Source organism: Drosophila biarmipes, chromosome 2R (assembly GCF_025231255.1).
Source record: "Drosophila biarmipes strain raj3 chromosome 2R, RU_DBia_V1.1, whole genome shotgun sequence".
In the NCBI taxonomy this organism is placed as follows: domain Eukaryota; kingdom Metazoa; phylum Arthropoda; class Insecta; order Diptera; family Drosophilidae; genus Drosophila; species Drosophila biarmipes.
This window is the reverse complement of record NC_066615.1, coordinates 3,311,110-3,336,192: the sequence shown is the minus strand read 5'-3', so window position 1 is coordinate 3,336,192 and position 25,083 is coordinate 3,311,110. Positions and strand designations below refer to the sequence as shown.

The 25,083-nt window shown below is 45.0% G+C and overlaps 3 protein-coding genes across 5 annotated transcripts; 2 read left to right on the top strand and 1 right to left on the bottom strand.

The window, feature by feature from the left end:
* Positions 1-1,761: 1,761 nt before the first annotated feature.
* On the bottom strand, positions 1,762-13,936 carry LOC108029628 (CDK5 and ABL1 enzyme substrate 1). Of its 3 annotated transcripts, XM_017102020.3 has the most exons (9): positions 13,492-13,936; positions 11,281-12,485; positions 4,305-4,688; positions 4,091-4,217; positions 3,891-4,039; positions 3,244-3,276; positions 2,846-2,963; positions 2,590-2,783; positions 1,762-2,455 (listed from the first exon to the last, which is right to left on the bottom strand). In XM_017102020.3, the coding sequence occupies exons 2-9, from the start codon at positions 12,096-12,098 to the stop codon at positions 2,110-2,112; spliced, it is 2,169 nt and encodes a 722-aa protein (XP_016957509.1). In that variant the 5' UTR covers positions 12,099-12,485; positions 13,492-13,936; the 3' UTR covers positions 1,762-2,109. The 3 variants fall into 3 exon arrangements, with proteins under 3 accessions (XP_016957509.1, XP_016957510.1, XP_050743043.1); XM_017102021.3 differs by lacking the exon at positions 3,244-3,276; XM_050887086.1 differs by lacking the exons at positions 11,281-12,485; positions 13,492-13,936 and adding an exon at positions 7,411-7,445.
* Positions 13,937-14,321: 385 nt separating this feature from the next.
* LOC108029750 (pre-mRNA-splicing factor syf1 homolog) lies at positions 14,322-17,233 on the top strand. Its single transcript, XM_017102244.2, has 3 exons — positions 14,322-14,446; positions 14,505-16,535; positions 16,593-17,233. The coding sequence occupies exons 1-3, from the start codon at positions 14,402-14,404 to the stop codon at positions 17,157-17,159; spliced, it is 2,643 nt and encodes an 880-aa protein (XP_016957733.1). The 5' UTR covers positions 14,322-14,401; the 3' UTR covers positions 17,160-17,233.
* A 104-nt stretch (positions 17,234-17,337) lies between these two features.
* Positions 17,338-19,434, top strand: LOC108029392 (cytosol aminopeptidase). Its single transcript, XM_017101621.3, has one exon. It carries the CDS (start codon positions 17,510-17,512, stop codon positions 19,163-19,165), a length of 1,656 nt encoding a protein of 551 aa, XP_016957110.1. The 5' UTR covers positions 17,338-17,509; the 3' UTR covers positions 19,166-19,434.
* The last annotated feature ends 5,649 nt before the right edge of the window (positions 19,435-25,083 follow it).

Here is a 25,083-nt window from a genome sequence, read left to right as displayed (position 1 = left end):
AGAAGGAATGTGAAGTGGTGGGTGGCGTCGAGGGGGAGGGTATCCGATGCCTTCGGTTCCGCCTTAGATTTTGCGGTTATTAGCTTGAGCGCTTTCATTATGCAGCTACATGAGGCAAGCGAGGCCTGGCACAAAGAAACACCATGTTTATGTGTGTATGCCGCTTTGTCTTTCGCAGCGATCTCGCCATTCCTCTGATGAGCTTTTCAGCTGTGTTACTCTAATTACATTTTCAGCATTCCTTGATTACTTTTTAATGCGATTCCTAATTATACATGTTGCCGCTGCTGGGTCCCATAATATCCAAGTAAAACTATTTAAGTTCTATACGTCGCAACAAACGACTGAAAAGGAAAGTTAAAACAAACAAGAACGGAAGCTAGTTTTGCCAAACCGAATTTTCTATATCCTTGCCGGTTTTTTTTCAAATACTACCGTCTATGTTTACCGTCTTACGGTGCTGACCAAGAATACCCTCTGCAAGGGTTTAAATATATAATTCGCATATACCTAAATACATTCATAATCTTAAGATTTTGACACTACATAAGGCGCATAAAAACACGGTGTCAATGCCCGTGACCGGCAAGTCGAAGCAGGCTTATCAGATGTACATATGTAAATTAGATATATCTCGCTTTCCCCTTACTAGCACATGTTTAGAACACAATTCATATTTTCAATATATAATATACTGCGGTAATATTTGTTTAAAAATTTTAAAAAATGTATTCTGAATGTAGATCAAAAGGTTTAATACACAAAATACTTTTGGTCTACAACCAGTTCTTTGATTTCGAGATCGGGATTTTCGCTGATTGGAGAAGTTTTGAAACCGAATATACTCCATTTTTTTCTGAGTGTAGATACTGAAAATGTTAAGAAACCCACACTCAGAAAAAAAAACATGGTAGTTATGATGCCCATTGGGTGGGTTCTGCTTTATTTGGGATCTCAGACGAATTTCTTGTAAAATGTTAAAACAAAAAATTTAAACTAACGTATAACGCAATAAAATAAAGCATATCAAAATTAAAGACCGTTGTTTTACTGACTATTTCGAATTAAATCCTTTGGTGTTTCAGAGTATACAATAAAACACATGTATTACAACCACGCCGAGAGTATTTCTTAATTTCCAACTGCCCGCACTGAATATATTGCTGATAATGAAAAAAAGCTAAACGATTGCATCGCATTACAGCAACGCCTGCCCAGTTCTGGCCGCCCAAAGGCACTCAGCTACAAAAACATTATGGCTTATCACAAAAGAGTTAACAGACACTACAGCAACAAACAAGTTGAACAAAAGGCAATGTGCAGGTTTGCCCCCCGCAGGTCTGATCCCCACTGCCGGCACGTGTGAGTGCCCGTATTTTTCGGTTATCGCCCAGTCATATTTGTTTATAGAGAACTTTGTTTTTTTTAACTACCTGTTGGGGGGCGCTGTGCGCCTGATGCGACGGCAAATAATCGATCGTCAGCTGTTTATTGATTTCTGATTGATGGGCCGTCAAACCCCGGCAAAGCGATTCGCTTTCAATCGCCTTGTACAATGGAATCGGATAAACGGCTAGTACGCGAGATCCTCGAGCATGCCTGGGCGGATTAGTTAGCTTTGGTCACGCGGCCAACAGCAAACGGCATAGGCACAGATCGTCGCCGCTGGAAATTTGAATAAAATTAACATTACAACAACAGTAGCCGACGCAACAAAATGTTGATAAGCGCTTAACTTATCAAGCGCATAGGTACGGTTCGTTCGGTTAACTTTAGTTTATTCATTTTTGAAATGTCTATAACAGAAACCCAAGAAAATATATGTAAACATAAACACTTATGAGTCTAAAACGAGGGAGAAGAGGCTGTAGGTAGGATATTCGTATATGTTAAATATTTTTGTGTTTTACTTTCCTTTGTGACCGTTTTAGCAAATCTTATGTAGTTACTCCTTAAGCCTAGGCAATATTGTTATGATCGTTGAAGAACCAACACCCGAAAGTATGCTATAAGTACGAACGCCTACTTGCGACTGCCCTTGCGACACAACTGCTGTACCGCCTGCGCTGCCGCCAGGAAACTCTTCTCGGCGCAGCGCTTGGGCCACTCCTAGGACTCGTAGAGCAGCCGCTGGTAGTGCGGCAGCACCTCGTGCCGACTCACATGCAGGCTGAACTCCAGCGCCACCAGCACGGCAAACTCAGACGAGATCAGCTCCTTGCGATTCAGCCGGAATACGCTCTCCGTCTTCTCGATCAGACTCTTGAGGGCATCGCCCTTCACGTCGTTCATCTTGGCGCTGAGCAGCAGACAGGCGCCGGCGCACAGCTTGCGGTTGCTCTTGTTGATCAGATTGGCCAGGATGAGCTTTTCAAAGTACACGTACGCCTGCGATATGGTCACCAGATCGATGCGCGAGTCCAGTTTGTTGATCCTGCGCATCTCACGCTTAATGCTGTAGGGGAAAGGGAAACTCATTAGCGGTGTTTTTAAAATCTATTAAATTATCCAATCCATATTGATCCGTTTTATTTCGAAGGCAAACCAAAAGGGTAGCACCAATCATGGCGCAAGCTATCATTGTCTTACCTCCTTAGCTTACTCAGCGTGAGCTGGATGTTGGGAAACTTCTCCCGGAACTTGTCGTTCAACTCCTTCTTCAGATCCGACGGACGCACATAATCGATGACCGAAGTCATGTACGAAGTGAAGGTCAGCAGAGTGCGATGCTTTCCGGCAATCAACTCCGGATCGTCCAAGATGCTGGCCGAGTACTGCTGGTTCTAGAAGACCGTAACCAAAGTGATAATGCATTTTCGTGTGGCATAAATAAAATAAAACCTACAAGTAGTCCCCGCGCAGAATCTCCGCCCAGGATAACGCTTTCTATGTCCATATCCAACTTCATATCGGGCGTCGGACTTGTTGCACTGTTTCGGTTGTTGTTCTCATAAGTGAAGCACCTGCGAATCCAATGGTATTACATTAGTAAACCCAAAGTATCATAAATATGTAAAGGAAAAGCGTGAGAGAAGACGGGATTGTGTTAGTTGAAGCATTGTAGTTCTTTGGATGTGTGTGAGATTGGGTGGCTGGAGGTGTGTATGTGGGGAAGGTGAAATTGGTTAGTGGACAGTGGACTAAAAGCGTTTGGCAGCCAACCAGGCTGTGGAACACGCAAGGTAATCCCATAACTAGGTTGCCTGTAATTTTGTTGTCATATTAGCTGTTTTCAAAATTTACCATTTGCCTTGACGTTTGGTTATGGTTTTTGTGCTGAAACGAAGTAGTGCAAAGCGTTAAATGAATTAGCAAAGTTAATGCCACAAATTGTTTTTGGGGTTTTTTTTGGGTCAACTGTTACCGAACCAAATCAAATAACATAGGTGATTATTCTAGCCTATCAAGCAATAAATTGTATCTTTCGATTTCAAGTTATATAAATTTGGAAAATGTGCTGAGTGCTAGCTTTTTATAATAAGTGTTCGGGTAATATCAAGCTCTTCATGAGTCAGATTTATAGGTCTTGCTGGGTCAGCTTTTATACTGTTTACACAGGAGTCATATTACCAATATGAAAAGGTAAAAGGGGAGTGCTTACATAACACCTTGTATTTTATTGAAATCGGACGGAGAATTTTAAATTATGGTGAAATCTTTTTAATCAAGATATTGTTCCTACGAAGGTTCTTGCATTCTTGCATTTCGCTCAGACAAAGGGGTTCAACAGGGCGCAGTTGTAGTTCGGAATGGCTAACCATGCATAATGGCTCTTAATGGATGTTTAGAATGGTTCGTGGGCATGAAAAAATGGAGCTGATTAAAAGTGTTCAACAAAAATGATACGAAGAAGATTCAAATATGGTAGCACACTGGAAGCCGGCACTAACCTCGCAATGCCATGATTCCTGAGCGCCGCTGTGCCCGTGATCTCCATTTGGTTCTCGAAGATGGAAGGATTCGCCGATGCATTGCCATGCTTCTTGCGCTCCTTTTCGTACTGGCGTGAAGGTATCAGCAAATGGCCGTACGATATGTCCTGTGAGAACCAAGTGTTAGTTACTGTTGACCTTGGGTTTCCTTGACTTACCTGACCACTTTCGGCCTTCTGTATTCCCAGCAAATCAAAGGGGTCGAAGGGCGCATCGTTAATGGAACTCAAGGGACGTGAAGTGGATGGATTCCGACGGCGACGGTCCTCCTTGCGAAACTCAGCTCTGAAAATGCAGACAATTATTAACACATTATTTTTATTAGCGAACTAAACAATTCCCCTCGGAGGAATCTTAAGCTCCTTTACTCACCTGCCATTCTTGCCCTTGTAGTAGGGCAGTGACGAGAAAATGAAGAACGGTATTTTCCGCGATACCAGCACCATCCGCTCGTCTCGCCCCTGTCCAAGTCCCAATGGCTGGCCGGAGGTTCCTCGCCGGCCATCGCTGATCTGGACCGACTTGCTCAGGCTGTTGCGGAAGCTGCCCGCGAAGGTTCCCGCCGGAGTCAGGCTCTCCGTGCTGCTGTCGTCGGTGATGTGGCTGACGCTCGATCCGCTCAAGACGTAGGTGCGTTTCAGACCGCCTCCCATGGCTATGCTCGAGTTGGAGCCCGCTCGCATCCCCGGCGCTGTGTTCAGCCGTGCCCTCCGCTCCGGCTGCAAACTCTGATCGCTCGCCCCATTGCTGAAGGTGCTGCAGTTGGGGGAAGAAAGACGCACAGAGATCGGTTAGAATCGCAGCGATCTAAGGAGCAACAGGCGCTCAACAATTTAAGTAGCGTGAAAAACGCGCGCAATTCGACACAAAAACGCGCTGGGCTGGACCTTGAAGGCGGTTCCGAGCTCCCCAAGTTGTTGCTGCTTGAAAATACGGTTTTCGGTATTTATAAATTCAATGACAAATGCCAGCGAATACTAGTGCTGGCAGTTTGTCGGTTGGCCGTTTGGCCTACCCATCTTTCTTCAAGATTTGTCTGAGAAATCATATTGTTTATTTGAGAAACAGTTGTCTTATGGTGTTACTTAATATAGCTTTACGATAAAAATGCTGCATTTCTAGCTGCTTCGGTTTTACGTATTGCCGAATCTGCTCTTTCATGGGTCTCCAAAGAAAGCGATGGAAGTCTTCCCGTGGCAGGGCCCTCGTCACACCCCTCGTGCAGTGATCGCCGTTTTCCCAGGCACGCAGCAACGGAGAGGGTACAGACTTTCCACTGTGCGTTTTAAGGGCGATCAAAGGCGGCCCGCTTATCGCTGTGTATTTTTGGAAACCAAGCACAGCGGCACACTCGAAACACTCGCACATGAGCAGTGCCGAAGGGCAGCCGCAACCGAGTCAATAGCCAACTGAAGTCGTCGGCTCGACGGCATCTGTGCGCCTGGTGGATTACCTTGGGATAATTGGTCTAGGTCGAGGCTACGGGCAAAGCCGTGTGCTGGGGCGGGCAACTCCCCTCGATTTCTTGGAGGCGACGATTCTGCGTTAATTAGTCGGATGAAGTGCAGGCAGCTCGGGTTTCATTCACATTCAAAGCCCCGCACCCTCCCCGCCCTGCCGCCGGAATAATTGTGATGGAGGTGGCGCCTAGGCTGTCATAACCCGTTAATTAGTTGGAGCATTCTAACAGGCGCCCAGCAGCGGCAGCTGGAATTTTATTTTACAGGCTGGCGACGGCAGGGGGGTGCGACTCCGAACTGTGCGTGTGTGTTTGGGAGAAGAAAAGGGCCGGACAAACACTATTTTTGTACGCTCGCTTTTGTGTTTGCTCGTCTAATTCATCGACTCGCTAATGAGAGCGTGTTTTTGTGTGCGTTGATAAGAGATTGGGCGCATTGCGTGTGCGAGCGAGAGAGCGGCTGTCGGCCTCCATTGCAACTCAGGCAGCGTGCAAGTGTGCGTGCCACACGGTCTGGTTTAGGATAGTTTTCCATCCGATTTCATTCCCTTCGAAACCCCGCCTGAGGAAAGCTGCTCGCCTGTGACCCGAACAAACAATATTTAAATTCCGACAATAGACGGATGAATTGGAAAACGTAACTCAGAGCGTTCTGAGTCCGTAATCCGTAACAAGCGAAGTACTCCGCTAGATGCGACACTTCCAAGAATTTTCCCAATTCCATAATGTCTGACATTCCCTTTAGAAGAAATCCTGCTCTCCTATCGTATGCCCTGGGCACACCTGAAGATATGCCTTTCGCGACTAGTGTCTTTCTCGTTGATTTTGACTTGCAAATATTGACCGAAACCTGCTACTAAAAGCTTGCGTAAACATACTCTTTAGGTCTGCACACGAGAGAGCTAGCAAATAAATCAAGACCGGCGCTGAATCGAAAAAAATATGTGAATTGCGCTATGGGCCGCTTCCCCTTTCCGTTCTCCCCTTTACAAGAACCCTTTGTGAGTGTGGGGCAACCAAATCAACGGAGTCAATTTCACTTTTATCAGCAATCGCCTTGTTATTGTCATCGGGCGTTTGTTGTTCTTCCTGTTATCAGCTGGCTGTGTGCAAACAGATGTTGTTGGAAGTAAGTTTTGTATATAGGTTTCCGTTTGACCAGATCACGTGCCCATGAGCTTGAGTGCACGTCTTGTGATAAAAGCTTTAGCCAGAAAATACAGGGAAGTCCCACATGTAATACACAAAGTAAATAAGCCAATTGACTAAAACATGTTCGGATAAACCAAAAGCAGCGCAAAGTGCGAGTAAAGCCGCTAGGAAGTCGCGCTTGAGTCGCTAGAAAAACGCAGGAAAAGCGCTGGAAAAACGCTGGAAAAAAATAGATGCATAACCGGACTTAGACAATATTTTCGCATTTAAGAAGTGCGAAATAACAACGATTAAATGTATTCGTTTATTAAAAATTAATAAACTCATAATAATATTAAACAAGAGATTGGAAATAGATTTAAAGCAAGATTCTTGCCAATGTATTTAAACTTGAGACTGCTATGGCGATCTTTAAAGAGCTGACGCAAACTGTTTCCCCGCAATCGATCTATGGGCTCCTCTTACCTCCAACGAAAGCTGATTTCGGAACGAAGTGGTGTTCCAGATAAGGTGCAACACGGCCAACGAAACCCAATCGAAGCGGTGGAGAGCGGTACGGCGAGCAAAAACAATAATCGTGTTAGGAAGGGAGGCGTAGCAAAGAATAACCGCGCCGTAAACAAACAGTCTGCACAAAGTGGAATGCCGAAAACGCTAGCGTTTTCGCTCGAGCAAAAGCGTCGAGCGATTTTCTGTTTACACAAGTCCGAAGTAATTACATAAAGGCTAAAAGCAAAAAATAATTGTATTTACGAGACCAGACGAAGGCTGTCGATAAAAAACACAAACAAAGAACATCGGACGGGGTCGAATAAAACTAGGCCCATATTCGAGCGAAACCATTTCAGAATAGTCCAGTATTCTTACTTATTCGATACAACAGTCATACAGCAGACCTACACTCATCCCGCCGCTTAGGTCTCCATGAACCCCTCGCCATAGCCTCGGCAGTAAAAAGCACTTTGGGCAGTGAGTAACTTGCAAGAGAGAACCCATTTTATCCGCTTTTAACCGCCTTACTGCCAAATACAGTGGGAGTCACAAGCGAGCCAAGCGAAAGCCACTGAAGCGAACAGATAAAACATAATAATGTGACGCGGCCCGACTGAGGTGGAGTTGAAACATGTGCCGATTTAAATACAATAAGTCGCAGTTATTAGCAACGAGTTTAGCCGATAAAAGCGGCTTTATCGCGAGGGCCTTTGTTTCGGGTGGATGTGCAATGAAGTCAACAAAGACGTTGCTGCAAACATATTTACAAAGTGGATTAGGCGTGTCTTTGTCATCTGTTGGCTTATCGTTCATTTCTCACCAGACAAGCGTGGCAATGGAGCTTTACGGACGTCTTTGCCTGCCTCCCCCGAGCTTCCAGATGCACAGCGAGAAATCGGAAAAGTTTTCAAGAAGCTCGGCACAATAAAAGCCGCAATGAAGGCACAATGAAGACCGGTTCCAACCATAACTAAGCAAACAAGGAGTAAATAGGCAAATAATTTTAAAAGGTTAAACCAGTATTTTTGATTTTTTGTGAGCTGGAACGAAAACGCGTTCAGTTGCATCCGCCGTGCATTGCTGCACCAGTGACACACATTTTCCGCCCTGCGCCTGAAATCGGAACCCTCCTAAGGGCGGCCTTGAAAACCTTTCTCTAACGGCAGGGATTAGCCCCTAGGCACAAGCAGTGCGAACGACAAACAAGCGAAAGCACACAACAAGAACGGGGAACCGGTTCTTATTACGTCGGCGATTGCATAAAACTCTGTCCTCAAGGTTACGCAGTTCGGTGGAGCGGAGGAAGGGAGGTTCGGGAGGACTTGGTTCGGACAGGTTTGCAGCCTCGACATTGGCATTGACACTGGACGAGGCAGCCAGGATGAGGCCGCAAAGCTCGTGCCGCTCAAGGTCAGTGTCGAGCTTTGCCTTTGCCGGCCGGGGTTGGAGGTTGTAGGTCCTCGGGTTGCAGGAATAATGCGGCCACTCCCTTGAGCCAAGTGTGTGCCATGACGCAACCTCTGAAAGGAAGTGGAAACCGAGAATGAGAAGAACGATAGCATGGCAAAAAATTGTTTACGTTTTCGGCAGAGCTTCAGCTCTTTTAGACCTCCCTTCTCCACTCCCAGAAATCGGACAACTCCACAAAGCGGCTCAGGTTTCAAAACAAAAACTGGACAAAAGTAGTTTGTTTTGGTTTTGGAATTGCGTCGCAGTTTGCTTTTGCGCCTGCGCAGCTTTTTGTGGCAAGGTTCCCACAACTCAAAACGACCGTTTCGCATAACAAAATATTTTTGTTTGCAGTTGCAATGTGCCGACTCAACGAGTTCTGCAAAATCAGAATTATTCTATTCTGGGGCGGAAATAATTAGAAATCTGTTTGCATCCCATCGGGATCGCAATATTTTTCTTTTTATACTGCGGAATGAGAATCTGAGGAACTTTGCCATTTTTCATAAGAGCTTCTTGATGACGTGGCCTTAAATACCCCTTTGTTGTTCGCAAACTGAGTCACGAAAATTGGACTCCAGCTCCCTCATATAAACCCGTATCAGAAATTACTTTGCAGTTTCAAAGGGAAAGGAAAAGTCCGAGTATAGCAGTCCTGATAGTAATCTTCTGTATCACCTGACATCAGAGACTCCTGAAATTGTCTTCCACCTCAATGGGCTTCCTTATCGAGTGCTTGATCGATTTCACACTCGGCAGATAAGCCTGCTGAGTGTAAAGGATGGCTGATATATGGCCTACCTTATTTATCAAGATCTTTATAAAATAATCTTATCAGCCGATGTGTTTACAATTAACTGCTGGTCACTTCGTCAGTTCAGGACTTCGTTAGATTAATGTTTAATTGTGGCCTTATTCATTTTCTGTTAGTCAATTTGAGAAACGGATTGCCATTTACTTGTAACAAACATGCTTTTGATACGGCCAAAATAGCAACTAGATTAATTGACTTACTCGTGCAAGTTATAAGATAGCAAATGTCAGTCAATATGTTTTTGATGGCGTAGTAGTTAGTCAGCTGGTCAGTGAGTGTTATCTTAGAGAGCCTCCAGTAATACCATTCCTCAGTTTTTAGTAATTGCCAAAGTATCATTACCCAAAACCCGGCAAAATGATTTGGCCCGGCAAATGGCAGGGACAGGTCGCTGACAAGCCAATTGGCTTGGCGCCAGCTGCATATGCCTGAGTGTGTAAGCCCCTGGTAGATGACAATAGTTGCCCCCCGGCCCCGAAAACGGGTTGGCCACCAGTTGAGTGGCGGCACCGCGCGAAAGAAACCGAAAACGCCAGCCACAAATACCGAAACGCCATCGGAGCGCGACTGCAAGCTGCATGGGAAACAAGGTCAGTTTGTCAAAGCGCATTCGACGAGTTCAACGAAACTTGTCTCTGGCATTGGGAGTGAAAGCTCTGCGATGCAGTTTGACTTAGCTCGGAAAAAGAAATGCAGGGAAACCTGGGGGGCGGAAGTTCAAGGAGGACTGCGAGCGGTTCGCGAGCGATTTACGAGCGTTTCATTGGCGTTCTCGTTTTGGCCCACGCATTGCGGCGTGCGCAATTATTGCGTGTTTATGCCCGTTGCCCCTAGATAATAGCAATGATTCACCGCCGACAGGTCACTCAAATGCGTGACAAAACCCGCCTCGGACCAAAGCCCCAAATTAAACGAGCGCCGACGCCTCCCGCCATGCAATACAATTCAAACAATATTTGCGCGGCTTTTCGCTGGGCACGCTCTCCAATTTACGTTAATTGAGCCGGCACACGTCGGTGAATGAAGCCCATTCTCAGCCCCACCCCCACCCCTAGCGCAACCGAGGTCTTTATGTTTTTGGGGTATTTTTAGCGCCGACTGACCAGCAACAAGCCCGCAATTATGCAGCATCAGGCGTTGAAAACGTGCAAGTCCCTCTACGAAATACGTCACAATTTGAAAAGCGCTCTGGTTATATTCAAATTTCGCGAATTCAAATTTATAAATACTTTTCGATTTCAGACCGCCCAGCTGCCGTGGGGGTCATTGTGTGTGTCTGATTTGTTTTCGCGCTATTTTAATTAAGCTGAGCCTTTTGTAAGCAAATTAGAGACCAAGTGTCAATTGGCTCACGCAACTTAAGCGGAAATTTCAATTAACGAATCGGGGAGGAGGCCCGCTGAATCGATGCCAATTATGACGACAGCCTAATTAAACTGAACAAAAGTTCAGTGATCAGGCCCAGTGATTCATTTTTATTGCCACTAATTATTTATAATCCAACAAAGAGCAACCGAATCTTGACAGAATTTCCCTCGCATTTATAGGAAATATTGAAAAGCCAGGGGGAAACACTGGCGATTTGACGTCACTAGTCAATTTATTTCTGAGTCTTGGGCAGTACATTTAGTGTGCAATAGGAAGAATTGGAAGGAGGAATTTTCCCCTGGTATATAATGAAGAGGAGAACTGTACAGGTCTCAGAGCATAAGCAGATATTTTATTGACACCATTTAAAATCATTTTCGAAGCGGCTAATAAATAGAGAAGAAGAGAAGAGCCTATTATCAGGCCAATAACTTAATTTTCGCGTAATTCGAACATGGAGGCTATGGTACCGGGGAATTTGGTTTAAAACCTCAGTAATCGACTATTTTGAAAACTTTTTGGGAACTGATAGGATGACATTGTCTAGGGTTAACTTCTCAGCTATGAGCAACGGACACAGTGATAAAGTTCTGGTAAAAAATCCTGTTACTTACCGGTCCCTAAGCGGCAGGAGCTTGCTGCCCGCTCCTCCGGCGACGCCACCGCCGCTGCCCAGATTGGACACCTTGAGCGGTATCTTGACGCTGTCCGAATCGCTGCCGCTCTCGGCACCCGATCCTCCGCTGCCGGCGGCGCAACTCCGTGCCTGCCGCTGTTGCTGCTGCAACTTCTGCTGCAGCTGCTGCTGCTGGTGTTGAGCCTTGATGCTCATATTGCCACTGCCCGGAACCTGGTGGTTCTGACGACCCGACGAGGTCGGCCGCTTTATGTTGCGTCTCTCGGCCGGCACCATGCTGCTGCGAATGTGCTCGGCGGCCGGCGGGACGTTCATCAGGTATTGACCCATATTTTCAGTTTCACTAAAATGCCCGTCCCCATCGCTGGCTCCAGTGGTGCAGTCCTCCAGTCCGATCCCGACGCCGCCTTCGATGCCCATGTGGACATCGGCGCTGCAGAGGAGCGGCGAGCCGAGGGCGCCATTTTGCTGCTGATATTGCTGTTGCTGATGGTTCTGCTGCTGCTGATGCTGCTGCTGCTGGGCGTGTTGCTGCTGCGGATGATGCCGCTTCTGGTGGTTGTGGTGCGTCGCCGAGTGGCTGCGCTGGTGGTGGTGTTGCTGATAGTGCGGATGAAAGCCCCCCGAGCCGAGTCCCAGCGAGGATGGGTTCTTATTCTGGTTGCAGAGCAGGCTGCTGCCGAATGTTGCGCCGAATTTGGTGTCCCGATGGGTGCCATCTAACGAGATATTCGATAGGAACGAGATCGCAGCCAGTCTGCGCCTGTGTCTCGTCTTGTTGAGCGAACTTGCCATTAGGCGATTAACCCTTAAAAACCAAGCGAGATTAACCGAAGTGGGTGGTGTGGACGTGGGTCAGGACCCTGGCTGCTAAAGCTGTGTTTTTGTATACTGCGTGGGAATGTGTGGTTGCACTTTTCTGGAACACTCTTCGCGATTGTTCACAAACTGATTTGGCTAATGATTATTCGTATTTATACTCGATACTGCCTTCTGCCTCTTACTCTTTTGATGGTATTAATTAAGTTTTTTAGTCTCTAACTTGGCAGACGTGTTGGAAAAGAAATTACTTGAACGCGACATGTTGACGGATTTAAAGCACTTTTTATGGTGGAAGAATGGATTTATCTAGTTTTATGCACTTCTTCAGACTATAGTTTATGCGTCGTTGCGTTTCTTTGGCTGCAAGTAGAAATAAGAATGGAAGAGAGGTGTGGAATCAATGAAAGGGACGATAAAAAGAGGCAAGAAAGCTGTTTTTGGCCAAGAGAAGCTTTGGCAGGGTATGTGCGCAATACAAGTATGGTTGTTAAAGTCCGATGGGGGACATTATGCTAGTCTTACTCATCTTTAAATATTTTTAAAAAGGTCTCTCTTTTAAAGTCATAAGTCCTTTATGTACAAGTTTTATGGAATTTAACAATTTATTTTGCAACTTTAAAGTAAACAGAAAACCTTTTCTCGTAAGCCTATATTGATAGAATAGATTGTTATTAAAAACTACAAGATTTTAAACATTTTAAATATTTGTAACTCGGCAGATTTTTGTGCTTGAACTCAGGGAATCCGAGATATTGTCTTTTTTTAAAGGATTTTAATAGCGAAAGCGGCTTAAGGAAATCCAGTCATGAGATTTTAGCAAACTGGGTGCAAAATGAGGTAAACTCCGTTGCCAGAGACAAAGAAAGCTTTCTTCTTGGCTGTAAAAGCTGCATGCGGCTCAAAGCTGCAGAGCAGTTGTTGTAGGCGGGTGGCTCAGTGTGTCAGCTTGGTGGGTGGCAACAGCCGAAAGAGAGAGCGGGAGTGGACCCGAACCGGCAAGAAATCTAGGCGCTCTTCCGCACTTCCGCTTCTTGTGTTTACATTCAATCGGGAGGCCCTAAAATGCCGAAAAATTTCCCAGACAACAACAGTGAGTGGAAAATTTTGAAAAACCATGGGGAACAGCTGTTTTGAAGCAGGGATATGGATGTTCCGAGGGTGGTTTTACATCGGACCCGGTCTAATTGGATTTGGCTGGACCAATTGGAACGCCGCACACACAAGTTTGAACCTGTCAGAAAAAAATCAATGCAGGAACAAGTGTGCGAAAATATTTATGACACCAACCCACCCACACAACATACGCACACCACTGGCAAGTGCGTGTGACGTGTTTTTTCTTGTTTTCCCCTCGTATTTAACTTACCACTTGGATTCTTTGGCCCGGTCGTTGGGTGTTATTTTAATCTTTAGTCGGTAGGTAGTCGGTCTATGCTGAGAAATGTTTCAAGCGCGTCATTTTGGGCTATTTATATAGTGGATTTTCGACAGACTTTGATTTTTGCCTTTGGCTGCCAACTCGCCTGCGCTCCTCACTCTCTCCGCTCTCTTTCGCGCCGACGTGTTCGTGTGTGTTGGTGCACTCACGCAGTTGCCTTCGTTGCGTAAATTATGCAAAATGCAGGCCAACTGATGTGTGTTATGAAAACTTTTCAAGAGATCCGGTTACTTGTCCTTTTTGCGATTTTACTAGCGCGTTGAGTGGACTGTGCGGAATACGCAAACGGTATGAAAATCAAATTATCGGCCGGGGCGACGAAAACATCAGCAGAAGGGCTTCCACAAAATTCACGAACTGAGGCCAGTGTTGAGTAGCGCGCGACTGGCAAAATACTTATCTAACGCGGATCAAAAATACCGCTGAGGTATTCTAAAAAATGCACAAATGGCTTGCTTGCGATAAACAACCTTTAGTGCAGTTATAAAATAAAATTTATTAATTTATTGATTTAAAACCGAGCCAATTTGATGATTGCAATAATGGGTTTTGTAGTTTTCTTTCCGTCCGTCCATAAATTAGATTAGTGATTTATTTATTCCGCGCCGTTTATCAAAATTAACTAAGATACATAGGGATATGAACATTTATATTACAATAAATACAATATAAAATTAAAATGTCCAGCTGATTTTTCTATCGAACATATTCGCTTGTGGTATTTTTTACTAACACTACTTTTGCAACTCTCTGGCAACTCCATTTGGTCAGCTGTTTGTGGGACGCGCAGGAAGATAAAATTTGTTTGCGGCTTTTCGTGTTGTGAAAATCACGGAAAATGGTAACAACGACAGTTAAATCGCTGAATATCGAAATCAATTTCGTAAGTACCATTAATAACGCATAAAAATAAAGTTTGCTAAGCTTAACTACACCCACAGGAAGAGGAGGATGTGCCGTACGAGGAGGAAATCCTGAGGAACGCATACTCCGTGAAACATTGGCTGCGCTACATAGACCACAAGGCCAAGGCCCCGAACAATGGTGTTAATCTGGTCTACGAGCGCGCCTTGAAAGAGCTCCCTGGCAGCTACAAGATCTGGCACAACTATCTGCGGACCCGCAGGAAGCAGGTGCGCGGCAAGATACCCACGGATCCCATGTACGAGGAGGTCAATAGTGCATTCGAAAGAGCCCTCGTTTTCATGCACAAAATGCCCCGAATCTGGATGGACTATGGTGCCTTTATGACCGCCCAATGCAAGATCACCCGCACCCGACACGTTTTCGACCGGGCCCTGAGGGCTCTGCCCATCACGCAGCACGGCCGGATTTGGCCACTGTATCTGCAGTTCGTCCGCCGGTTCGAGATGCCGGAAACCGCTTTACGGGTCTACCGCCGATATCTAAAACTCTTCCCCGAGGACACCGAGGAGTATGTTGATTATCTGCAGGAGGCGGAGCGACTGGACGAAGCTGCCCAGCAGCTTGCACACATCGTGGACAACGAGCACTTTGTTTCGAAGCACGGGAAGTCCAATCATCAGCTATGGAACGAACTGTGTGACCTCATTTCGAAGAACCCGCACAAAGTGCACTCGCTGAATGTGGACGCCATTATTCGCGGTGGACTGCGCCGCTATACCGATCAGCTGGGCCACCTGTGGAACTCCCTGGCGGATTACTACGTGCGTTCCGGTTTATTTGATCGGGCAAGGGACATCTATGAGGAGGCTATTCAAACGGTGACCACCGTGAGGGATTTCACCCAAGTCTTCGACGAATACGCCCAGTTTGAGGAACTCTCGCTGAACAAGCGCATGGAGCAGGTGGCTAGTAATGATGCTGCTACCGAGGAGGACGACATCGACGTGGAGCTACGCCTTTCGCGCTTTGAATACCTCATGGAGCGCCGATTGCTGTTGCTAAATAGTGTGCTTCTTCGTCAGAACCCGCACAATGTGCACGAATGGCATAAGCGGGTGACCCTGTACGAGGACAAGCCTGCCGAGATTATTAGTACGTACACAGAGGCCGTGCAAACAGTGCAGCCGAAGCAGGCGGTTGGAAAGCTGCACACCCTGTGGGTGGAGTTTGCGAAATTTTACGAGGCCAACGGCCAAGTGGAGGACGCCAGGGTGGTCTTTGAACGTGGCACAGAAGTGGAGTACGTCAAGGTAGAGGACCTGGCGGCAGTGTGGTGCGAATGGGCGGAAATGGAGCTACGTCAACAGCAGTTCGAGGAGGCTCTTAAGCTGATGCAAAGGGCCACAGCCATGCCTAAACGAAAAATAGCTTATCACGATGATACGGAAACAGTTCAGGCGCGTCTTCATAGATCTTTAAAAGTATGGTCCATGTATGCTGACCTGGAGGAGTCATTCGGAACCTTTAAAACCTGCAAAGCCGTTTACGAGCGGATTATCGACCTGAAGATATGCACGCCACAGATCATCATTAACTACGGGATGTTCCTGGAAGAGCACAACTATTTCGAAGAGGCCTATCGCGCCTATGAGAAGGGCATTTCACTCTTTAAGTGGCCCAACGTGTACGACATATGGAATTCCTACTTGACCAAGTTTTTGGAACGTTATGGCGGTACAAAATTAGAGCGGGCACGGGATCTCTTCGAGCAGTGTCTGGATCAATGCCCTCCCGAGCACGCCAAGTACTTTTATTTACTGTATGCTAAGTTGGAGGAGGAACACGGTCTCGCCAGGCATGCCATGTCCGTTTATGATCGCGCCACTTCTGCTGTGAAAGAGGAAGAAATGTTCGACATGTACAATATATTTGTGAAGAAGGCGGCTGAAATCTATGGCTTACCCCGAACCCGAGAGATTTATGAGAAGGCCATAGAAACGCTGCCTGAGCAGAATATGCGTCACATGTGCGTCAAGTTTGCCGAACTGGAAACGAAGTTGGGCGAAGTGGATCGAGCCAGGGCCATCTACGCTCATTGTTCACAGGTATGTTATTAAATATTTGAAAGACGGCCTTTATTAAGTAATATTTAAATCGTTTAGGTTTGCGATCCTCGCATCACCGCTGACTTTTGGCAGACTTGGAAGGAGTTTGAAGTGCGTCACGGCAACGAGGACACAATGCGCGAAATGCTGCGCATCAAGCGCTCTGTGCAGGCCACTTACAATACGCAGGTCAACATGATGGCCGCCCAGTTCCTCAATACAAACAATGGAGCGGCTGCGGATGCCGGAGCAGGAGCTGGGCCGGATGCAATGCGTGTGCTGGAGGAGAAAGCCCGTCAGGCGGCAGCCGAGGCCAAACAAAAGGCTCCCGAAAAGGCGGCTTCCAATATCATGTTTGTGCGCGGCGAAACTCAGGGAGGTGCCAAGGATAAGAAGGATACGGTTGTTAATCCCGATGAGATTGACATTGGTGACAGCGATGAAGACGATGACGAGGAGGAGGAAAACGAGCCTGCAAATGAAAACGGGGCTACGGAGTCCGCCACAAAAACCGACGAAGAAGGCCTTGTAATGAAGAAGTTGCGCTTCGAGCAAAAAGCCATTCCGGCTAAGGTCTTCGGCAGCCTGAAGCCCTCCAACCAAGCCGACTCCGATGAGGATTAAATGATTGAACTTGATTTCTGAGTAAAAACATGTGTGTCGAGAGTTTTAAAACTTACGATATATATTTTTATAAACGTTGTTTTTTCAATATCTAATTTTTGCAAATCAGATATGAATTAGGTATGCGAGAATATTAGAAACTCGACCGGAGTGGGCGTCCCCTACTGTGTCTCCTTTTCATATTTAGTTAGTCTACCCTTTAGCCTAACGAAGAAACACACTTTCTACTGTCTTTCCAAAATTATTAGGAACAACTTGATCAACAATTTTACCTATTCTTTTTTCTCCACTAAAGAGCTGTCCACAGAAGGGGCAGACTAATCCGAAAACCCGAGACCGTATAACCAAAGATGGCATCCATACGCATGATGAACGCCTTTGCCCGCAATCGCAGCCTTTACAGAGTCCAGGGCAGCTTTAAAACATATGACTTTCTCGAGGGACTGCTTTTAAAAAACACACTTCAGGCGCATAATTTCCAAGTCTTGAGGGGACTAGCAGGAATAACTGACAAGTGCGACAGCAAGACTGTGATCAAGGGCGTGGTGGTGGGAGTGTACTCCAAGGAGGGAGACGGAAAGGAAGTCAAGATGACCTCCAGCGGCGAGAAGTTTGACGACCGGACGCAGGGCAAAGTCTCGGAGTTGCTGCGCGAAACCGGCATCAAGGGGGACTTGGGAAAGGGTAAGGTCTTTATGAACGTGGATGCTGAATTCCGGGCAGTTTCCGTGGTGGGTTTGGGCCAGGAGGGCGCCGGCTTTAATGACCTGGAGAATATCGATGAGGGGATGGAAAACGCCCGCGTTGCCGCTGGCGTGGGAGCTCGGGCCCTGCAGCTCCAGGGATGTACGGAGGTCTTTGTGGACTCCATGGAGTATCCGGAACAGGCAGCAGAGGGCAGTGCCCTGGCCATCTGGCGGTACAACAGCAACAAGCGCAAGCAGGATCGCACTCAAGTACCCAAACTGGACCTCTACGATTCACCGGATGTGGATGCCTGGACAAGGGGTCTGTTTAAGGCTGAATCACAGAACTTGGCCAGGAGATTGAGCGATGCCCCCGCGAATCAGATGACCCCCACCATATTCGCGCAATCCGCGGTGGATGCGCTATGTCCTTGTGGCGTATCCGTGGAGGTGCGATCCATGGATTGGATAGAAACGAATAACCTCAACTCGTTTTTGATGGTGGCCAAGGGAAGCTGCGAGCCCCCGGTTGTTCTGGAGGTCAGCTACTGCGGCACTGCGCCGGAGGACAGGCCCATTCTGCTATTGGGCAAGGGCTTGACATACAATAGTGGAGGACTGTGCCTGCGACCCAAGGATTGTCTGCACATGTACCGGGGTTGCATGGCCGGAGCAGCGGTTTGCGTGGCCGCCGTACGAGCAGCAGCCGCTCTCTCTTTGCCCGTTAACATCTCAGCCGTTCTGCCGCTCTGCGAGAACATGCCCTCAGGAATGGCCGTAAAACCGGGCGATGTGGTCACCCTACTGAATGGCAAGACACTGGGAATCGTAGATGTGAGCAAGGCAGGAACGGTTGTGATGGCAGATCCCCTGCTCTTTGCCCAGACCACATATAAGCCTCGTCTGGTGGTTGACCTGGCAACTGTGGGATACGGCGTCTGTGCTGGGCTTGGAGAATCCGCTGCCGGAATGTTCACCAACTCTAATTTCATAGCCAAGCAGTTTGAGAAGGCAGGTGGCCTCACTGGAGATCGGCTGTGGCGGTTGCCCCTCTGGCGCTACTTCAAGCAGCTGGTGACCCCCAATCTTACCTTTGACATCAGCAACAGGGGGATTGGACCCGCCTCCAGCTGCATTGCTGCCGCCGTGCTGCACGAACTGGTGCCCTGCGCGGATTGGGCTCATTTAGACATCCGGAACGTGGGTATGCTAACGCGCCACAATCCTCAGCCATATCTGCTCAAGGATCGGATGACCGGCAGACCCACCCGCACCATCGTTCAGTTCCTATACCAGATGGCCTGTCCCGACAGCAAGTGATCCGCCAGCTGGGGTCTCCGGATCTGGATCGTCCGCACCTAGGTCGCTACCTTCCCCGTTGCATTTCGTTGCATTTCACTTTTGGTTGGGCTCGTTTTGGTTTTGCTATTTTCTCTTTTCTTTACCATGTCCATAACCTGTCCAAATTTATTGTTTAGTGTTGCGTTTGCAGGGTTTTACGGACAAAGGAAAGGGAAATTTTACTGACATTGACTATCTTCTATTTTGCGTCTCCCAGCTGCACAGAATTAAAGTGTTTAAAAATGGAACCACTTTTGTTTCATATAGATGTAATTAGCAAAGTTATAATTTCTTCACGAGCTTTCATCGATATTGAATCGATCCTTTTGGGATATGAAGGACAGGGGATTATTATTTTACCCGTTACTCGTAGAGTAAAATGGTATTCGCCGGAAAGTATATTACAGGTAAAAGGAAGCGGTAAAAGAACCATAAAGTATATATATTTTTGATCACGATCTAGCCATGTCCGTCTGTCCGTCCGTCCGTATGAACGCTGAGATCTCGGAAAGTAAGAGCTAGAACCGTCAAACTTGTCGTGCAAATTCCTGGACATCCTACGCAGAGCAGTTTATTCAGCGGAGTGCCACGCCCACTCTAACGCCCACTATCCACGAAAATCGGTAGCGCCTACAGCCTGTGGTGGCCACAACTGTCATGCTAGAAATTTTTTTGTTAAAATTTATTAGTCTCATTCAATCGTTTCGATTGACATAAAAGAAATGTTTGCTACGCCCATTCTAACGCCCCCAAACGGCTAAAACGCTTAAACCTGGCTGCCGCCCACAAAACATATACAAAAATAGCCGGTAGGTTGCGCTTTACAATATATCTTTGCTGCTTATATATCTTATATATCTATTTGGCTTCCGCAAGCTGAGTAACGGGTATCTGATTCTTCCTTCTTTGCAACGCAGTGAAGGAAACGTTTCCGTCTGTCCCTCTGTCTGTCTGTCTGTTTCTACGCAAACTAGTCTCTCAGTTTTGAAGCTATCGGGCTGAAACTTTCCCGAAAGTCTTCTTTCTATTGCAGGTAGTATATAAGTCGGATCCAGCCGGATCGGACAACTATATCTTATAGCTCGGGGAAAAAATTTTAAAATATATATATCTTCGGTGTATTTGAACATAAAACCATCTAGGCTTGGAAATATCATTTTTTAATTACTTCTGAATTTCGAATTAAATTTTATCAAAATCGGACGACTATATTATATAGCTGCCATATGAACGATCGGAAAATGAAAAAGAAAGGAAGTTAACTTCGGTAAACCGAAGTTTGTATACCCTTGCAGTTGTAAAAAATAATCAATAATTTTATTACATTGAATCCCAAATTCTTAAAAATATAAAAATGTATATTCCCAATATTATAAGAAATATGTCAAAAAGCCCCAAAGCAATAATTTCTTTCATAATAAAGCTAATAAAGTTATATGTTAAAAAACACCAAAGATATAATTTTTTTCATGTTTTCCTACTAATTTTCCGATCGTTCATATGGCAACTATATGATATAGTCATCCGATTTTGATAAAATTTTATTCGAAATTCAAAAAATTAGTCAGTATTATTTTACCACTAATTTTCCGTTTGTTCCTATGGGAGCTATATGATATGGTCATCCGATTTTGATAAAATTTAATTCGGAATTCAGAATTAATGTTATATATAATAAAATGTTATATCCAAGCTTAGATAGGTATATGTTATATAGAGATATGGAGGGATTTTTATAAACTAAATTACATTTTTAAAAATCTTTAAATATGTGAGCGCTAGACAGATTACGGAGTGGGCGTGCGCTGTCTTTATCTTACTGTTATAAATGTAAAATTATAATATTCTATTGCGTTTATGCCTTGTTTTCAAAGAAATTTATTTTCAAGCCTTTTAAAATAGGTATTCATCTGACCTCTCATATATCAAATGTCACTTAATTTAATTGAGCGAGTTTGCAACATAGAAGCTGTGAAATTGTTTTATGTAAACTTGACTTGCTCAAGCAATTCTCCCCTCACCTTCCTCACCACCTTACCAATCTGGCTTATGGTCTTTTTTCTTGTTTTTGCAACACAGTTGCGAAGGCTTATTAGCCTAATTGCATGAAGTTGGCTTTAATGAGTCGAAAAATGGTGTCAGGCCTGGCTCACAAAAGGGCACAAAGCAAAGGCCGCCCCTGTTGTTGAAGCTGTCTTGTGGTGGCTTTGAATTTATGACACGGCTTTAATGGGTTAACTGGGTTATTGTTCATCCCTTAGCTCATCAACTATCCGGCTCACTCCTCCATTCATTGGGGCCCTTTGTGTAGTTCTCTGACTCGAATTTTTAACAATTAAGCCAACATTTCGGTGCCATCTTAACCCTCTCCCCATTTCGGAGGAGATAAGACAGGATTTTCAAGGACCCTCGCCAGCTAAAAAGCCAGGGTGTGCGAGTATCTTAACACGGCGACATTTTGCACAAGTCATTAGGCCCTGAATGATAATTTGTGAAGCATTTTCCAATATTGGAAATGCACTATGAAAGGTTGGATGTATATGTACTTTAAAAAATGATTCTTTCAATACAAAAACAATCTAAAATCTAGAAAAGATAACTTTTTCTACCATGGTTTAAATTTGTGATCACTGTGGACGTCAGTCCACGTTGTGACGAAGCGCACCATGAGAGTGTGCGAAGGCGACTACTATATAAACAAGGAAATAAAAACCTACTCTGATGCAAAAACTAAAAAATCTTTTCTTTGGAAAAAAGAACGGTGAAAGTATAATAGTAAAAATGTAGAACATTTGATTTTTTGGGGCCGATGGTATACTAAGAGACATCGTTTAAAACTTACAGGCAAAGGTTTTGTTTTTTTTTATTTTTTACCTTTTTACTGATTTCCTAGCCTTTCGGCTTAAACGGGAAAGTGTTTATAGTAATATTCAATAAAAATGGCCACATTTGTTTGTTCGGAACATCTAATACTCTCTGAGCATTAAACGTAATTGTGCGTATCTAGATTACATTTACAGTTCCAAAAAAAAAAATTTAAATTCTTTGACTTTTGGGAAAGTAGATAAAATAAATGAATAATGTTAAAACAAAAATAATATCAAAAAGGGATTTTACATCTATGTTTTATCATAAAACCCAAAAAGATCCGTTCGTTTCTTTGAGCGTTAAACGTTCGCCCTCTGCACTTAACGCCTTTTGATAAGTCTGCGACTTCCCTCGGGTTGGAGTGCAGCCAAATGAATTTGCTAATGAGCAATCAGGCTTAAAAATATGCAAGTTGACCGAGGGCACTTTAAAGAATCCCACCCAGCCATTAACCCTCGAAAGCCCGGCAGCAGCGTTAATCATTTACAGCATCAGTTGCCGCAACACCAGCAACAAAAGCCCAAATTATGATTATTTAAAGGCACAGGGTGGAAATTAGCGTTGGGCATTTTGAGATTCGGACAGTTGCCAAGGCAGCGGTGGGTTCGGTCTTCGGTCCTGGATCCCCATACCCAATCCCATCGGCCTGGTTTGGCTGCAGCCCAGCGGCGAAAGGAAGGCAAAAAATAAACGAAAACGAAATCCTTTTTGGCGGCTGCTGTTTCGGGGGTGCCCTCGACTAGAAAGAATTGCAATTGTGATAAAATTCAGCGTAACTAATGCCGACCACAGCAAAATGCGATAAATCGCTGGTTGGGTTCATGTTTGTACCCTTCTGAAAAGAGTCCTTAGGATGCACTTATTCCCATGATGATATTTCCATCACAGGTTAAACACGTTTCATATCAAAATTAAAGTGTACTTTTCGAACTTTCAAAAAAGCTACTACCAGCCTTCTGTTTTCGTTTAAATAAACAAATCTGTGTAGCGCCTTCACCTATTATTGTTTTTAATTTTCAAATCTCACCAATCACTAAGAAGTTAAGTTTTAGCTCTATCTCAATAGACGATTCCCAAGAATTGGTTCCGTGTAGATCTCGTCTATCCAATGCTTTCGCGACGTTAGCTAAAAGGACGATCGCCTCTTGAATTACCGAGTGCCTGATGTGTATTAAAATTTGACATAGTATAGGAAAAAGCTAACATGACACTTGAGGATTTAGTTCCTCTTCTCCCCAAACAAGTTATACAAAAATAAAGATTGCAATCTTGGGAATAAATCTCTTTTATTTACCCTCATTTTCTTAGAATTGTTTCCTTTTTGTTAAATATCGATTCAAAGCGAAAAAGGAGGATCTGTACGCATTTAAAAAGTGAAATTGTTCATATTTTCCATATTTTTTTTAGAAGTTTCATTTTTTTGAAATGGGAGGACATTTATTATGGAAGAAAACGTATATGATTTATTTTTGACCCACAACAGTAGTAAGGGATCAGGATAATTCGAGTGATATATCGGTACAGTAAACAATGGTAAATCAAAATGAAGTGTAAAATATTTTTAGATCAGCTTGCAAAAACTGTGGAAAAGGTGAGTGACGTGTGGCGATATGATTTCATAAAATAAACAAGGGCCGTTAGAGCATTGTTGCTTCTGCACTATAAAAGCCCGTTTTCCGCCCATGTATTTCTTGGATATCGCATTGCCCGATTAAAGGGGTAGAGGTTGGGAAGGCTGTTGCCTTTTGCGGTCGACGCGGACGGTTTGTCCCCGTCTAAACTTTTGTCGACTTTTGTGCGGCTTTTCATTCCCTCAGTTCTTCACTTCGCTTCCGTTCCTTTAACCATTTTTTTGTGGGCGTCTGTACATTTTAGTAGCATTGCCTTTTGCTTTGTTTCCTTTTGGCGGGGCGGAGGCGGTTTAGTTTCGCTGGAAATGATAATTTTCACTTGAGCGAGCACGGGAAAACTGGAACGGGGTGGGGCGTGGCAGTGGTTGGGTATCTGCTATAAATTGCCAATTAACGGCAGGTCCTGCTCTGCGGGGATTTCATTTGCATTTCGATTCGGTGCTACACAGTATAAATAACCGAGGAAATGTCGTGTGCCTCGCTGCGTATACTTGATATTTGTGTGCACCTTTGCTTCAAGCGCACTACTTTGGCCACCATGCCCGTTTTCCCTCGCGACCCCGACTTATCACGCTTCGCGTGGCCGTTCGGCGTTGCATTCAAATGCAGTCGATTTAGAACCCCTTTCCCAAAGCATCCCCGCTTTTTCTGGTCAAGCAACGTGCTAAATTGGATGCGGTTTTTGCGGTCTCCTTGGCTCGTTCTTGCCCAGTTGTTTTTGTTCCTCAAAATACTGACAACAAATAGCGAATCGACAGCGGCCCGAATAAGGTTCATTTGCAAATTGCAATCGAAGCTGCAAAAAATTGCCAATAAATATAGACCGTGTACGGTGAATATGAATGAGTGGGCACACGAGAAATAGGCTGTATGTTGCGATTCAATCTCAACATTGCATAGCACATTTTGAAAGGCAAATATTAAGCCTCACCTCATTTTGTTTTACTTCTTAAAATCATTGCGTATTTAAAGGACTATTTATGAAAGGATTCATTGCTGCAGACAAATCAAATCATAAACTAATCAAATTCCCAAATCCCCTTATATCTTTCTATCCATCGCACACTCCTTTTAGCTTATCGCAATTTGGCTATCATCCGTTTTATTTTTGTTATAGCTTGTTAAACAACCAACAAAACAGACAAATAAATTATAGACCATCTAAAGTTCCATCGAACTATGCATTGCGCATACGACGCGTTGGCCACTGCCTCCTTGTCTATCGGTACATAAAACTGTCTGGTCAAAATGCTAAACAAATAGCCAACAACAACGGGGACAGTGCATAAACATGGTATAATATTGGAGTCCCGCTACCACCCAATAATAAACGGCAACAGCACAAATTATGTTTATTTATTTATTTTTAACACTGCCCCTCTTCAGTCCACTGGAAGA

What these genes read in the sequence shown, in the direction of transcription:
- LOC108029392 (XM_017101621.3), top strand. Translation starts at nt 17,510, where the DNA reads ATGGCATCCATACGCATGATGAACGCCTTTGCCCGCAATCGCAGCCTT.
- LOC108029750 (XM_017102244.2), top strand. Translation starts at nt 14,402, where the DNA reads ATGGTAACAACGACAGTTAAATCGCTGAATATCGAAATCAATTTC. An exon ending in TGAATATCGAAATCAATTTC is followed by an intron (nt 14,447 to 14,504) that starts GTAAGTACCATT and finishes CTACACCCACAG; the next exon opens with GAAGAGGAGGATGTGCCGTA. An exon ending in TCTACGCTCATTGTTCACAG is followed by an intron (nt 16,536 to 16,592) that starts GTATGTTATTAA and finishes TAAATCGTTTAG; the next exon opens with GTTTGCGATCCTCGCATCAC.
- LOC108029628 (XM_017102020.3), bottom strand. Translation starts at nt 12,098, where the DNA reads ATGGCAAGTTCGCTCAACAAGACGAGACACAGGCGCAGACTGGCTGCG. An exon ending in AGAAGGCCGAAAGTGGTCAG is followed by an intron (nt 4,040 to 4,090) that starts GTAAGTCAAGGA and finishes TGGTTCTCACAG; the next exon opens with GACATATCGTACGGCCATTT. An exon ending in ACGCTGAGTAAGCTAAGGAG is followed by an intron (nt 2,456 to 2,589) that starts GTAAGACAATGA and finishes TTTCCCCTACAG; the next exon opens with CATTAAGCGTGAGATGCGCA.